Source organism: Sparus aurata, chromosome 20 (assembly GCF_900880675.1).
Source record: "Sparus aurata chromosome 20, fSpaAur1.1, whole genome shotgun sequence".
Classification (NCBI taxonomy): Eukaryota; Metazoa; Chordata; class Actinopteri; order Spariformes; family Sparidae; genus Sparus; species Sparus aurata.
In genome coordinates this window covers 19,579,383-19,595,256 of record NC_044206.1, presented here as the reverse complement: position 1 = coordinate 19,595,256, position 15,874 = coordinate 19,579,383, and the positions used below count along the sequence as shown (strand labels likewise).

General features: G+C 42.8%; 1 protein-coding gene across 15 annotated transcripts in view; it reads right to left on the bottom strand.

Annotated features, from left to right (window-relative positions):
* The window catches only part of nrxn1a (neurexin 1a), a 68,259-nt gene that overhangs the window by 27,089 nt on the left and 25,296 nt on the right, over nucleotides 1–15,874 (bottom strand). For 10 of the 15 annotated variants that reach the window (XM_030400363.1, XM_030400358.1, XM_030400364.1 and 7 more), the window contains 8 exons: nucleotides 14,748–15,049; nucleotides 13,622–13,645; nucleotides 11,618–11,779; nucleotides 9,672–9,743; nucleotides 9,161–9,385; nucleotides 8,142–8,289; nucleotides 6,063–6,193; nucleotides 4,424–4,676 (listed from right to left, as the gene is read on the bottom strand). In XM_030400363.1, coding sequence (XP_030256223.1) covers nucleotides 4,424–4,676; nucleotides 6,063–6,193; nucleotides 8,142–8,289; nucleotides 9,161–9,385; nucleotides 9,672–9,743; nucleotides 11,618–11,779; nucleotides 13,622–13,645; nucleotides 14,748–15,049 — 1,317 coding nt within the window. The remainder of the gene's footprint in view (nucleotides 1–4,423; nucleotides 4,677–6,062; nucleotides 6,194–8,141; nucleotides 8,290–9,160; nucleotides 9,386–9,671; nucleotides 9,744–11,617; nucleotides 11,780–13,621; nucleotides 13,646–14,747; nucleotides 15,050–15,874) is intronic. The other 5 variants (XM_030400366.1, XM_030400367.1, XM_030400357.1 and 2 more) reach the window with 1 other exon arrangement.

Below are 15,874 nucleotides of genomic sequence, written 5' to 3'. Positions count from 1 at the left end.
TGGTGGAAGAGAGAGAGAGAGAGAGAGGTGGGCGGAAGCAGAAAGAAAAATATTAAAAAACGGCGAGATTGACAAGGAGAAAAGACACAAAGTGGGAAGAGACAAAGGCAAATTTGACGTTGAGTGAATCAGATTTTAAACATGACGAAGTGTGTCGCAGCAACACTCCCTCGCTCCCCCCCGCCACGTCATGTTGATACTCAAAACCTGCTTCCTACAAAAAAAATGTACCCCATCACTTTCCATCCTTAATTCATCATCACTCCCCTCACAAAGGCGGTGTAAAAATAGCCGCAGCTGGTTGGCTCGCCCTATTATCTGGTTGAATCAGAATGCACGGCGATGAGTGTGTTAGCCAACGTCGCTGACATCCCAGACCCTGGAGTCATAATGTAACAAGCTCAGGTGATCCCGCTTTAATGTCTTTTGCATACTCATTTACATATTCATAATCTTCTCTCCCCGCTACCTGCTGGGGCCAATCCCCTACCGCTAAACTGTTTACCTCCGAGGACCCTGTTTTTTATTGGCCAATTACATAGACAGCTAAACACACTCTCCGTGTCTCTGTGTCTTTATCTCTCCCCCTCTTCTCTCCGTTCTTCTTCTTCTTCTTCTTCTTCTTCTATATCTCTCCGCTGCATTCCTCCTTCTCTCTCTCTCTCTCTCTCTCTCTCTCTCTCTCTCTCCCTGTTTCTGTGGGAGACGTTCGGGGAGCCAAGGCAAAAACAAGAGAACAGGAAGAGAGGGAGGCCTCATGAATACTGATGAGCTGAGAAGGAGGGAAAGAGAGAGATAGTGTGTGTGTGTGTGTGTGCGTGCATGTCAGAATAAGTGAGTGAATTTAAGTGTGAACAGAGGAGGGTTTAGTAAAGTGAGAGCAGGGGGAGAGAAAATAGGGACAGAGCAAGACAGAGAGAAAAGAGGGAGGAGGGGAGAGAGAAGAGCTCTTGGCTAAAATGCAAATGAACCCTCATTAACTTGAGGGAAAAAAAAGGAGGTGGTTGGCCTGTTATATCACAGATAACATAACTAACAGCCACACAAACACCCGCACCAGCACAATCAAACACACACACACACACACACATATGCACGTGCACTCAATTCCGATAAGGGGAGACAGCTGACTTAAATTTTCTCCACCACGGCACCTGACTCAACACCAGGCAAAACAGAGGAGGGGATAGTTTGGCTCCTTTATGTGCCAGGAAAAAAACAAACTGACTGTGTTGCATACCGTCACAACCAAGGGACACATGCAGCACGCGCCAGATGTGCAACATGCGACAGATGTTATGTAAATTCGAGGCAGACAAACTCTAATTTCTCAACACAGTTTAACTTTGCTGTGGGTCCTACCGAGGAGATCAATCTTTATATAAAAAGGCACAGATATAAAATGTGTTTTTTAAAAAGGTCGCAGCCCGACATAGTTGTGTTAAGCACATGTCGCTCAATCAGCAGTGAATGGCGTCTTTCAGTGGGAGTATTTATTAGAGCCGCAGCAATTCTTTCGATTAGCAGCCGACTATTAAATTAAATTAATTGCAAACCACTTTGATAATGGGTTTAGTGGTTTGAGTATTTTCTTAAGAAATAACACTCGTCAAGAAAGAACTCTCTGCTTCCAGACTCTAAAGTGTAAATATTTTGTGGATTATTTCCTCCTCCATGACAGCAAACTCAATATCTTCAGCTTGTGGACCAAACACGACGTTTGAGGGCGTCATCTTGTGTTTTGGAAACCCCGATCGACATATTTCACCATTTATTTCTTTTTTACAGTTTATAGACCAAAAACAAATTAATTAATCAACAATCGATTGTCGAGTTTCCAATAATTGATGCGTTAACTAGTCAGAGCTCATCATTGGTTGACATTTCTCCCCATTTTCTGACATTTTATAAACCAACAAACATCTCACCAAAAATAATCAACAGATTAATCAACAATATCTCGTAATTTAACTGAAGGAGTTAGTCAAAAACCTGTGGTAGAAATTGTGTAAATCCTCAAGAGCATGATTTCTTCTAAAGAGTTTTTTCTCAATTTCTTGTTGTCCTTAATCTTAATATGCAATTATTCGTTTGTCGTTTATTTTCTCAAATAAACGATTAGTTTTCTGGTATAAAATGGTGAAAAATGTCAAAGCAGTCCTCAAACTTCGTGTTTTGTCCACAACCCAAAGATAGAAGAAGTTTACTTCTTATAAAATAATTACATAAACTGGAATCAGATCATTTTGTCAGATTTTCCTGAAAATTACTCAAACTGATTAATCGATTATCATAATAGTTGCCGCTTAATTTAATAGTTGAATACCAACTGCTTGATCATTGCAGCTTTACACATGAATAGTCATTCTCATTAATAACGCTTCATAAACGTGGTGTAGTCTTATGAAACAAAACACATATAACTCCTAACTACTTCTTCCTCCTTTCTCATAACTAATTCACTTGTAGTTTGACACTTATTAACATTGCTTCTACCAGCATCAAAGTCTACAGCTATGAATTAGTTATAATCATCCATAATTATTAAAAGATGCTGATTTGAATGTGCTGTGTTTGGAAAAATCTGCTCTTTTATATTTAATAGTAGCGGCTCAATTAATTGTAACCCATTGAAACTATAAGATGAAACTGTAATTCCTCATATTTCATCTATTTTGTTCTCTTCAAGGCAGACTTGAGCTTCCATAGGGAAATCAGGACAGCAAGAGAAAAAAAAAAAATAAATGTAACCCACCAGCGTGAAACAGCGAGCAGGAGGAATGAACTGACAACGTGTTAAAGAGATTTGCAAATGTGTCGCTGGAAATACGTGTGACTGCTCTTTACAAAATAAAAATTCATCTCGCAGCGAGAGTGCGGCGACCATCTTTGTTCATTAAAGAACAGAAAGAGAGGGAGGGGGGGAAACAAAGGAGAGAGTGAGAGAATGAGGTAGGGAGGAAAAAAAAAGAAAGAGGGAGGAGGAAACCGCAGGTAGAAGGCGTAAACATGGCCAATCACTCTCTCCATCTGCTTCTCCATCTGTGCTTCCTTTAATCCACTGAACCACCAGTTAGTGACCCCTCAATGCACACAGAGAGGGATGAAGAAAGATGTAGAGGAGAGGAAGACGAGGGGAGAAAGAGAGAGAGCGAGGGGGGGGACGGTTCATTGCTACGATAAACACACACTGCGGATGTTTGTCCTCAGAAATAAAACATTTTCATATCAACGCCTTTCAGAGTGTGTGTGTGTGTGTGTGTGTGTGTGTGCGCGTCCATATTTCCTGTTAGATGATAGTACAATCATCACTTGAGACGCGTCAGCAGTTGCGGTACAAACAACATTTCTTCTCTTCTCCTTGTCTGACTCCATCTCGCTTCTTTCAACAGGCCTGTATCAGTCCCTCTGCCAATCTCTCCTGCTTTCCATTTCTCTCCCCTCGGCCTGAATTCATACCTCTTCTCATAACTCTCTCCCTCTCTCTCTATCTCTTTGTCAGATTTTCTACTCCCGTCTCCCATTCCTCCTCATCTCCTCACCTGCTGTCACACGGCGGTTCCGGCCCGGTGCTTCCACCCCTCCCTCTGTCACAGCTACCTGCTCCCCTGCTCTCTGCACATTTCCTCACCCATCGATTCCCAGTCTCTACATCCATACAGGTCCAATAGTCCTGTCTGCAGCTCGGCCTCCTCCCACGTCTTCTCCTTCACCTCTGTTTGATTCTTTTTTCTCTCCCTGCCTCCACCTTACTACTCTCGGTTTGACGCACGAAATTTGTATTTTTGAATAACAAAAAAAAAAAGGATTCAGCCGAATATAGAAAAGCTGAACTATTATTATTTCTTGTCGCTGAGCAAGCCTCTTCTATATCTCTTTATTTCTTCCTGTTCTCCTTCACTAAACCTACCAAAAACTCAATCCTCAAGCCTTTTTATTTTAGGAGTTTAGCCACATTTTTATCAGCAATAAATCTTTATGAGGGTACTTTTTTGAGCGCACATCAGAGTCAGGACTAATCTCTTAGGAAAGGACTTTTAAGGGGGAAAAAAAAATCATAACTTAAAGGTATTATGAATAAAAACTTTATCACCCGATATAACTGATTATCATAATGTATCGTCTGTGTTTGATGGAGTTATTTCTGACTTTAAAACTTCAGACTCTCCTCCCTGTACCATCTGTCTTCTGTCACTCATCCCCTTGGCATTACTCAGTGTTCTCAAGCCAAAATGACAAAGCTGTCACCATGACTGTCTTCTGCTTCATGACATATTATTAATGTTTCACAAAATGTTGCTGTAATTAGCCAGCTTACTCATCTCCATTGTGAGAAAAATGTGACGTTAGCATTCATGCCAATTGCTATGCGGTGCTGCCAAAAGTCCAGCTGAAGTGTTAATCTCGTCTTCGTCATCCTCACCTCTCTCGCAGGAGCGTCCCAGGTATCCCGTCCCGGAGCAGTCGCAGACGTAGCGATTCCAGCCCTCCCTGCAGATGCCGTTGTGCTGGCAGGGGTTGGACAGGCACTGTTTGGGTTGTTCTCTGGAGCAGGACGGCTTCACCCCCACTGCCTTCTGGGCCTCAGCCAGCCGCCGGATGTCTTTGCTCTGACCGTCCACGAACAGGTCTCTGATGCAGCCCACGTAACCGTAGTTCAACAGAGCCGTCCACACCTGAGGAGGAGGTCACCAGTGTTGAGTGGAATTTGAGAACTGCCAGCAAGTTTTGGCTTGGAAAGCAAAGACGTGATGTCACCTTGAGATGTTTTTTGTTAATTTATTCTTAACACAAGTTGGCTGTTTGATTGTTAGGTGTTTGATGTCATTTTTCACAATTATTTCCTGAATCAATCAGAATCAAATTTAATGTTTAGTTTTTTAAATTAAAAAACCCAAATTGGATTGTTTCATCAGAATGTGGGTGCAGACTGTGATCTAGATTCACTTACTAGCTTTTCAGGCTTTCGTCTGTATATCACAGTCTTCTTCAACCAGTAGAGAGCTAGCTGACACCTGTTCTCCTGATATGTTGAATTTTATATTTACTCTTCATCTTTTATTTCACATCATCTTTATTTGTCTTAAAGTGCAACAACTGTTAGTAATAAAAGTTACAATGCATCTTGACTTCTTCTGCAACTCATGTTTGTGAGTTAGTAAATGATTATTTTTAATATATATCTGTAAATACTTTTCTCTATAAATCAATTACTCGTCCTGTCTTTAAAACATCCTAATACAAGGAACAGTAGTAATCACAATGTCATTGAGAACAAGGTGAAGTCATCCAGTGTCTTTCTCTTTCCTGACAAACAATCCAAGTTTAATTTTTACTAAAATACTAATTATTTTTGTGCCCTTTGGGGCTTTATTAGATAGTGCAGCTGAAGAGTGACAGGAAACAGGGTGAGAAAGAAGGGGTGGGTGGGGGATTTGAGGATGCAGCCTCTCCTACACACACGTTTTAAGACATACATAAAAATTCTCTGATCTGTGTCTAATAAGATTTTGAATTTCGACATTAAAACTGTTTAAATGGCATCTTTTCTTTCCCTCCTTGTTAAAAAAATTCCCTAATAAATGACTACACAAATATTTTTTAAGTGATGAGCAGATCATGCTCGTAGGCACGTCACTTAAAACCAGATATTCAATGTACACTTTGCAATGACTTCTAGTGTCAAACTCTGTACATACAGCATTCAACATCGTGAAGCTCAAACAGTCAACTGTGGGAAGAAAGGACAAAAGCACATTTTTGATGGAAGTGGGGCAAGATGGTCATATTAAAGAACCTACAACCATCAAACGTCTGGCATTTGACTTACTTAAACGATTCTTAAACGACAGTTGCTGATTACTTCAGCGACTCATTTAAAGTTTTTTTTTTATTGATTAAACATCACATTTCTGCTGTTCAACAGACGCAGCAGCAATTTTCCAGTAAATGATTCTTGGAAAACCCAATTAACAGGTAATCAAACAGTTAATTTAGTTCGCAACAGACTAATTGCTGCAGCTCAAGCAACCAAATTAGTGCGTCATACTGTCGCCACACACCTCCGTGGGGAAGATGAGTCCAGCGCGGTCCTCAGGCAGCCCTCCCAGATACAAAGTGTCATCCAGGTCCAGGATCTCACTGTCTCCCGGAGCCGTGTACGCTGTTCTCACACTGTTCACCGAGATGGTTCCTGGATTCACCGCCAGACATCAAAACAACTTCAGTAATCGGTGCGACCTTCAATGGGAACATCCTCATCACAATCACAATCATCCCCGTCATCAGCAGCACCACCATTATGACTACCATCATCATCATTTGTATCACCGTCATCCCACCACCTCTTTGTACTCCGCCACTCCTTCTCATCACCAACACTTGTCACCGCTATAATCAGAGGCAATGGAAAACCTACACAGGCTGTTGGTTTTAAAGTGCAGTGCCTAACATTTTTGTCACCAATTAAGCATTAATAAACGTTTTGTGACATTAGGACGGGTACAGTAAACAAACAAGGCCCACACTGAGAGGACTGGCAGCTTCTACTGTGGTCGTCTGGGCTGCAATTAACACTGACGTGCAAACTTTCACTTTATTGGAGCTCTACATATGGTTTCAGTTGTTTGGCTCACGTTGTGTCATAGCTGTTCAAAGGACGAAGAGATGAAGACAACAAAAGGCATCGTGTAATTCTGTTTAATAAATCTACCCACAGGAGGCAAACTTTTTAAAAGGGAAGCAAGAAAAACTCACTTTTTAAGTGTTTGCCTGCCAGCCCTCAAACCGGAAAATAAGACAGCCCAGTCAGTTTTTTGTGGCCGGCCAAGGTCAGAAAACATTCCCCTGTTTTCAATCACTTCTTCCTTACATAGAATAGAGCCTCATTTGAATGAAACCGCCCCAGACCGAGTACCTTCACCCAAGGTTTGAGAGCTAACTGTACTATGGTCAGCCATTGTTTTGTTCACCGTTGTTAGCTGCACGGACCAGCGGTTTCACATCTGTAAGCGTGAAACCACAGGATATGTTTTTAACAAGACGAGGGCCAGTATAAAGCTTAGAGCTACACACTGGAGCTACTTTGTTACTGGCTGCAAGGATCAACACAAAAGCCTTTATCTACTCCCAACTGAGGACGTAAAGACCCTGGGGATTTATTTTTGATGGGAATATGAGAGAAGTGTCCTCACAATGACTGGAAACTATTATTTGATGTGTAAATCTTGCTACGGACTGCATTATCAACGAGGGCCAGTGACTGTAAAAGCTCAAGAATAAATCGATGCCGGCTGTCTCTGACTGGCCTTCAAACTTGGAAGCTGTAAGCGTTGCCATGTTTTATGTGAATTTGCTGTTTATTTTGTAGGTCAGCCTGTTGAATCAGGCATGGGCATGTTGGGATGATGTTGTATTATTGGGAGACAGTCAAGAGAATCTGTGTGCATGTTAAGCCTCATTTATTGAGTGGTAGGTTGGATGCTGGTAACTGTTTTTTGTGTTGCTATTTTGTTTGTGACGTTACTGCAGCGCTAGTTCAGCTCGCATTAGCTTTGTTATCATACAAAGCATGTATGCATCAGGATCCTCACTGTTATGCTCGTGTGTGTGGCTGCTTTTTGTAAATGGTGAGGTGAGGTCATGAAGTTTTTTTCTGAAAAGAGGTTCTTGTGGGGATTTTTGGTTAGTTGTGCTGGCTCAGGCATGTGTGAGATGACAAATCACAGCAGACTGGGCAGCATTAAAACACGTAAACTGATTCTAGTAGTAACCCAAAATAAAAGTATGAACCTGAAAATTAGCAGAACACTCCTCCTTCAATAAAACACTAACAGCACCACCAGTATCTTGAGAAAGAGGCACGTAATTACTCTAATTACAGTCTCAGTGTTGTGATAATTATACCAAAACATTCCAACAAATATCAAAGTGTTAATTGATCCTGTTAAAATGGTCCATACAGCACCTTCCGTATCAGATTCAGTATCCCCAGCTTGAATTGAATACAGACAGCAGGCGGATAACACGTGCTTACTATAAAGAATAATATTCTCGTCTACTTGTTAACCTCCACCTCCTCCTCACAAAGCTTTTTGGTCAAGGTTACTGTAGCATCAGAGTGGACTGAGCAGTAAGTGTACCTGAGCGTCCGTCCCTCTGGAAGTCCACGTGATACCATTCTCCGTCATTGACCTTCCTGTCGATAGCCTTGGTCTTGGTGGTTCCTGAGCCCATGTCCAGCAGTAAGTACAGGTGCCCATCCAGCATCTCGATGGCAAAAAAATCCACCTGGAAGCCAAACAGACACCGAACAGAGTTAGTATTCTGTAAAAAGCAGGAACGTTGATGGCGAGCAATAAAAATGCAAATTATAGCTGCAAGTTACAGTAAGGTGATTAGGCTCCAGTCTAACCATTATAATCAGGTTCTCTGTGCAATTCCATTCAATTTAAGTAAAGATTAGACAACCTATACATTTCTGGAAATTACAGATCTTGGACATTGTGGGGAATGAGGATTGATTCTGGTGCACCAACCCAGAAAGTTCAGGGACAATCACGTCTATAGGAGAAGATGATTAAAGGCATCATTACCGGGAGCCATTTTGGATATAAAGTAGTAAAACCAAACACTAAAAGAAGATCCCTTAAAACATCGACCTCATGTTTTTCAATCACACGTTAAATTTCACACATAATCCACAAGTAATGCATCACTTTGATGTTTAATACATGAAAACTGCATTAACTTGAAGTAATTTAGTTTATTCACATCGACACAACATAATAGAAATAACTGCATTGAAGGATAAACTTTATGTAGAACAAATTTAATAGATTAAGATGGAAATTTTCACGTGTGATTGAAACAGTCAGTGTTCATCAATGACATCAAAATAAGTATAAAAATATATAAAAACTTTACAAACCACTTGTGCCTGAGAATTCAAATGAACTGTTTTGACATCTTTTAAATCAGTAATTTAAAGCAATTAGGCGACACATTATCGGCCCTATTTAATTGCTATTTGCTATTTAATTTATTCAGATATTCACGGTTACCCTGATCCCTTAAACTTTGATCTATTACCACCATCAGCTGCATATTGTCTCTGACGCTAGCATAACTGTAGACTTAAAGGAAAGACATATGTTTTCACCTTGATTGAAGGAGGTGTGCGTGGGTCCTTGCGTTGCTGCTGTCGGGGTTTGCCATGGCTGAAAAGCATCAATCCGTTGGGCTCCGTGGTCCTGAAGTCGAACGAGATCGATCCCGCCTTCTTCGCAGTCCACTTGCTCAGCGCCACAAAGGACTCTGGGGTGTCGAAGGTGACGGGGTCCAATGTGGCCACGCTCTCGCACTTGAAGGACACCACCCCACTTACCTGGAGGAGGTAGACAAAAGAAATATTTGTTGTTAAACTGATGTCCAGTCAATATCAAGACCAAAATGGTTCCTTTGTAGTCTCGGATTAAAATAAAGCCAGCTGCTCTCAGCTGTGAACAGACTAACAGACAAAAGCTTGTGGCTACCTCTCAAAAACATAATCCCATTTACTTAAAATTCCTACACTATAAGCCTCGCAGGGCCTGACAGAAGGTTGCGGCACAAAACGTCTGTGTCCTTTTTAAAAGAGGATAATGTGTTGTCACGGTGTTTGAAGTCCGTACCTTCATCTTTGGGTCTCCCTGTTTAGCCAGTCTAGACAGCTCCAATCGTACATCATTGTTCTTGTACACCACCTTCAGGGGACGGGTTTGAAGGGAAAAGAAAGAAACATTAATTCCACTTCAGCGCTTTCTTTTTCTTTGCATTTGGTCAATTGGATTCCCGTTTAAATACATGTAGTGAGCCACAGAATTGTGATGACCAAACGATGAGCAAAATAAACAAGCAAAAAAGGCAAAGACATGCTTGATTAATCTTCGCACAAGTCAAATAAAGCGGCGATCATCAAGCGATTAAGAGGGGAAGAGGCATTTTAAATATGATGAGACATCCATTCACCTTTCCCCCTTCAAAACGTTTCTCTCTCTTTTTTTTTTCAAGTGATTTGGTACTTTTATATGAAAGTAAAAACCTTAAGACGAGCGAGCGAGCCACTCCAGCCTCATCTTTTGATAACTCCCATTTGTTCCTGCCACTTGCACGATCGCTTTTACTCTTTCTCTCTCCTTCCCTCTTGTGTTTCGCTCTTTCCTCTCCCTGACACAGTACGCTCTCTGACTGAGTGTAAAGACTGAGCTTGTGCTGAGCATTTTGATGTCGAGAGAGACGAGCGCACACAGGCTCCGCTTTATCAATCCAGACCTCCGTCTATGACCTGCGAGCAACTCAGCCACATCGCAAAAATTTCTCCAACCGTGGTGGCTTCCATCGCTGCCTTTTTAAAAAAATCTTTTGTATGTCAGCCTCTGTGGAGGGCAATGAGGGCGATTCTTGACTATAAGTGCTGCAAGTCTGCAAAATGGTGTTAGCGCGTGGGCGTGCGTGTGCCAGCGCCGCATCAAATGCACCAAACTGCTACAGCCGTGATCGTTCATGCGCGTGATTCACTGCATACATCTTAATTTGCTCACACGGATTATCATATCATCGTATTAAATATGTAAATGTGCCAGTGGAGGGTTCACTTTGACAGCGGCACCCTCGTTTAAACACCATCAGTCTTAATGAAGCAACACAGAGCGCATTCACCACCGATACAGATAGCTCTCTGTTTGGCACATCATCTGTCGGCTTGTTTGGTTGTTTGTTTATGCCTCTGTGTGAGTGAAAGTGAGCCTCAGACATGGTGTGTGTATATATGGGGTATATTCGGGGGGTTTCGTTGCACTGAGCGCTGTGTGTATGCACATGTGTGATTATTTGACTATTTCTTGTCTGCGTGTGTCTTAGTGGCACAATCCTGTGTACACATATACATTCTAAAGTTGTGTTTGTGTGCATTTGAGGCAAATGAGTGTGTTCCATCTGTGTGTCATGTGAGTTTCTGTTGTTGCAGTGTTGTGGCCCATTTCAAGCACAGCGGATGGATGAAGCGTCTCTGTGGCGTAGCTAATTAGCATGTTAGTGCTTAGTGCTGTATCTACTCCCTCAACGACACTCATCACTGATTCTCTCTGATGCTGGGGAGGGTGTGTGTGTGTGTGTGGGTGTGTGTGTTTGTCTGGGACTGTTTGTGTGTGTCTGCCAAATGGAAGCATTTCTGTGTGTGTGCGCGCTTTATAAGATAATGTGTGTATGATGTTTACGTGATGCGTAAAGGGAAGGGAGGAGGAGGGAAAGAAAAAGAGAAAAATGAGAGAAAAAAGAGGCAGATCTGTGTTTCATAAAACCTGAGAGTATACAGAAATATGTGCAGCAAGAGTGTATTAACCAGGCAATAATTAAATATTATCATTCATCGTCTTTCAACGGAATCATATTGTGGAGAAACGATCATGTGGAGATTATATCAGCAGCTCATTAAGTCTAAATTCTGTCTAAATTAATTCTGAGCAAATTGTAGTTAAAACCTAACAGAACGAGCTGTTGAAGATGTGTGCACAATTTGGGGAAAAATAACCTAACATGCTATTTGTTCAACCGTACCGCCGCGAAATAACATGACTACCTCTTTGAGACAGCCCATGAAGTTATTGCTGACGGGAGAACCGGGCAGGTCGGCGGTGCTGGGGCTCCCTCCCACGTAGAAGAAGTCGTCCGAGCCCAGCATGGTGTAGTCCTCCTGGGTGTAGCCCGTGGTGGTCAGGATGCCGTCCACAGAGATCGTCACCTACACAACAAAGCACAGGGAAAGGACACGCTATATACTCACACCAAAGGCAGCGCTAAGCGCTAGCTAGGCGCTGACCAGCCAAATTAGCCCCCGTTACTCTGGTAACCAATGTGTATGCATTCTGGTAGGGAGAAGGCCTGATTGGTTTGGGGAATTGGCTAGTTGTGCTGTTGGGACTTTGTTTTGGTGTAGATGGATCAGTGTTAACTGTGTGGTGTGTTGGAGTAGTGCTGCTCAATGCCACTCACTCACTCTGCCTACAGTTATTAATAAGCTCCCTTCTACTACTTTTAGACTCAGACTCAGTTGTCTGCCTGCTTCTGCCTGTCAACAGCGGTGAGTCTATCGTACATTATAACAACCAGATCCTGTGTGTGATTAATAAAGATTTTCTGATACCCGAACCAGTCGTGTTGCTCTCCACACCCAAACTTCAAAGTCAAATCTCTGCCTGCGTTGTTCTGACTACAAAACAGACTCAACAAACATTGCATTAAAAGGCTAGCCTCGTCTTCCGTGTACAATAGCTCCAATTTCACAGTAAAGGTCTCCTCTATCACAGACTCTCAGCTGCTTCATCAAGCATTAGATGCGCTTTTGATTTACTTCATAATATCCAAACAACAACTTTACTAAATGCTCCACGTAAGGGGACTCTGACCCTGGTCTTATTATAATTTAAACAACCCACTCTGCTTCATAACAGCCTGTATGGGAGCTTTTAGCTGAACCCTGTCACACACAAATCACAGCTCGTGGTATGTTATCACCCTGTTATTCTACAGACCATGTTAGAGGCTGTGAGCTCTTTTCTTTCCCACTACAGTATGTCCCCTCTCTCTGGTGGTGCTTATCATTGCCGGGCGAAACTCGCCCAGCCAAGCAGGTGTTAGTAAAGTCTCTCCACAGGCTTCTTCGTGCTTCACAGGTAGGTGTTAGTACTATTTACATGTTAGTAGTTGTTAGTTGTTGCACTGCTGACAGCCACAGCGGTGTTACTTGTGTCAGGCCAAGCTGTGTTGGGTTGCTGAGGTTAGGGTTCATGGTTTCAATGCTGTTAGTAGTTGTGATGATGTTATGTTGTTTGTGTTGTTAGGGTGAGTTGTTGATGAGGGTGTTAGTTGGTTAGTTTGTGGTCTGGGGGGGTTTGTTAGATCAGCGATCCTGAATGAGATGACACATGGACGAACACACACATATTGATGTACACACACACGCACAGGTGTTAGATGGGTTACGGCTCATTCCACACATACGCACGCACATAAATATATAAAACATGCCGCCTGTTCCTCTCTCCGCATGCAAACTGCACTGGCAAGGAGGACACAGTCGATAAAAAACACGACAACAGAGTACAGGATGAATCAGAGGCACCATGGAGAACATGCAGTGGCAGAGTGGAGGACGAAAAATCAAAGGAAAGAAAAGAAGGAAAAAAAGAAGGGGGAGGAAGGACCTCTCTTTCCTTTTTACGGACCAATCAGAGAGGGGAAGGGTTTCTGAGTCACGCCATGCAGGAAGGGGGGGAGGGGGGGGGGGGCTCGCCATCTGCGTGCAGGTGAGGGATGAGCCAATCAGAACACGCCTACATGTCAGTCACAGAGTGATGGGGTGAAAAAAAAAAGGTAAGAGAAAAGGGGATTTAAAGAAAAAAAGTGGTTGGCAAGGAGGAGGGGGAAGGGGGGCTTTTTAAGCGTAAAAGATTACCAACCGCATTTTTATATCCTTTTATTGGTTTAGTTTTGATGTCTATGGTTCAAAAGGAAATAGACACGGGGCAAACCCAAACTAAGAAACAATTAGAATGATATCTACCGAACAATGGAGTTTGTTTACCATAGCGTGTCCAATGCCTGAGTGCTTTGTAGGAGAGGGGGAGAAAGGAAAGCAAAAAACTGTGAACAGAACAACTTTGGGAACAAAAAAAAGGAAAAAAGCTAGAAGGCCTCTGGTGAGGTTAGTAGGTTGGTTGGAGTGGTTTCGCTAGGAGAAGGGCACAGGTTAGGTTAGTAGAATGAATCATTCCATGGATGGTGGTTAGTTTCACTAGCAGGTTAGTAAAGTTAGTAGTCAAGTTAGTAGTACACACAGGCAAACGGTAGAGGCAGGTGGGTTACAAGCACTTGAGTGCGAGAGACCCTCACTGTTCTTTAGTTCTCTCTCTCTCTCTCTCTCTCTCTCTCTCTCTCTCTCTTGTTCATTCACACACCCACACATTCATTCACACACCCACAATTGAAAAAGCACTCACCTAGAGCTGAAAGCAGTGCTGGTCTGGTGGTTAACCCACTGTAAACTAAGACCAAAACCTCAGGTATTTTCCTCCTACCACAGCATCACTGCAGTCGGGACAACAGACCACTGACCGTAGCTTCTACATTGATTAGCTTCTTGCTGCGGACTAAAGTCTTTTTCTGCTGCCCACTGCCCCTGAAACATCTGCAGCAGTCACTGTGGTTCACCAACGTCAAATACACACACTGAAAACTATTTAACAGGGAGTTAAAAATTAATGCTGCAACTCACAATCATTTTAATTGCTTGATTTAACCTCTCAATTATTTCTCGAATAAACAAATTAATCAATCAGAAAATAGTAAAAAAATGCCAATCATAGTCTGCGAGGCCCAAGGTGACAACTTGAAAAATCTTTTTTTTGGTCTAAACAACAGTTAAAAACCCCTTTTTTTTATTTACAGTGATATTAAACAAGAAAAGCCACAAATCGTCACATTTCAGAAGCTTGAACAAGCAATTTTTTCTTGCTTGATAAAACACTTAAAGGATTAATCAAGATGATCAAACTTAATCATTTCATCACTAACTAAAATCCAAGCACTTTCCATCTGCTTAAATCTTTTTTTTTTCAAGGCTTATCAACACCGTTACTAATATTTTTTAATCTCCTCTCCTCTCCTGTTTGCTCGGTCGCTCACTCCTCCACCTCCTGTTGTCTGGTTACCTGTCTCAGGTTGCGGGTGACCTTGACGTCGTGCCAGGCGTTGTCGTTGAACTTGCCGTTGACGGGCTCCACCAAGGCCTCGAAGGCCCCGGAGCCGAGGTTGATGACGAGCGACACGGCACCGTTCTTCAGTGCCAGGTTGACGTAGTCGGCAGACTTGCCGGTGTGCAGCATCAGGCCGTTGCGCTGCAGTGTCTTGAAGGAGAGCGTGATTTCATCGCTGCTTGACTGGATGGGGTTGGGCGACAGGTCGTAGCAGAAGTACTCAGAGCCCTTGAAGGTGGCGACGTACTCCTCGCGAGCTGAGATAGAGGAGGAAGCGGAAGACGGAAGCAAGGAGGAAGAACAAAGAATTACAGAGCCATTATACTCTTGTTGAACATTATCATAATGATTAGAACAAAATCCGAGCTATGTCGCTGCTTCCCACACTCCTCTTCACAATATGCTCAAAGATGATAAAATGGTGGGTGTTCATCAGAGCCAGCGGAGTAAAACAAAGCTCTGCTGGGCCTGGTTAAATTTGATTCGGATGTGCGGCACAAAACATATTGTTGAGGATGCTGAAAATGTTGTTACTGTCAAGCAAAGCCTCACTGATGCCAGCACTTGGAAGAAACACTTCCTTCCATACCTCTAATCGTACCATGGAGTGGTGTGTAAACAAGCTTTGATCACTCATGTGGGTTGGAGATTAAACAGTGTGGATGCGAGAGAGACAGTCGTGAGTCTGTAGCGTTCCAAACTTGTTATGAAACCTGCCATCCTCTCTTTTGAGAGAACAGCTGTGCTGGCAGTCTGAAGTTATGTGGTCTTGTTTGACAACATGGCTCATTTCGTGATGTTCATCAAATGCCAGAATGTGTGTGTCTGCGTATGTATGTACAGTCCGAGAGGTCGAGAGAGGATGACGAATGCGATGGAGATGGAGATGGAGAGAACGGCAGCCTGGAAGCGTTGCGGCAGCCAAAGCAGGCGGGATTGGCCGATTGGATTTTCGAGAATAACAAGCAGACAGCCAATGGCAACTTACCTTGCACACCCTTCGTGACCCGCAAGGACGCTAGACCAAGGTTTTGCAATCCATCATCCTTAAGCTCACACTCTCTTATCTGCTCTCTCACACC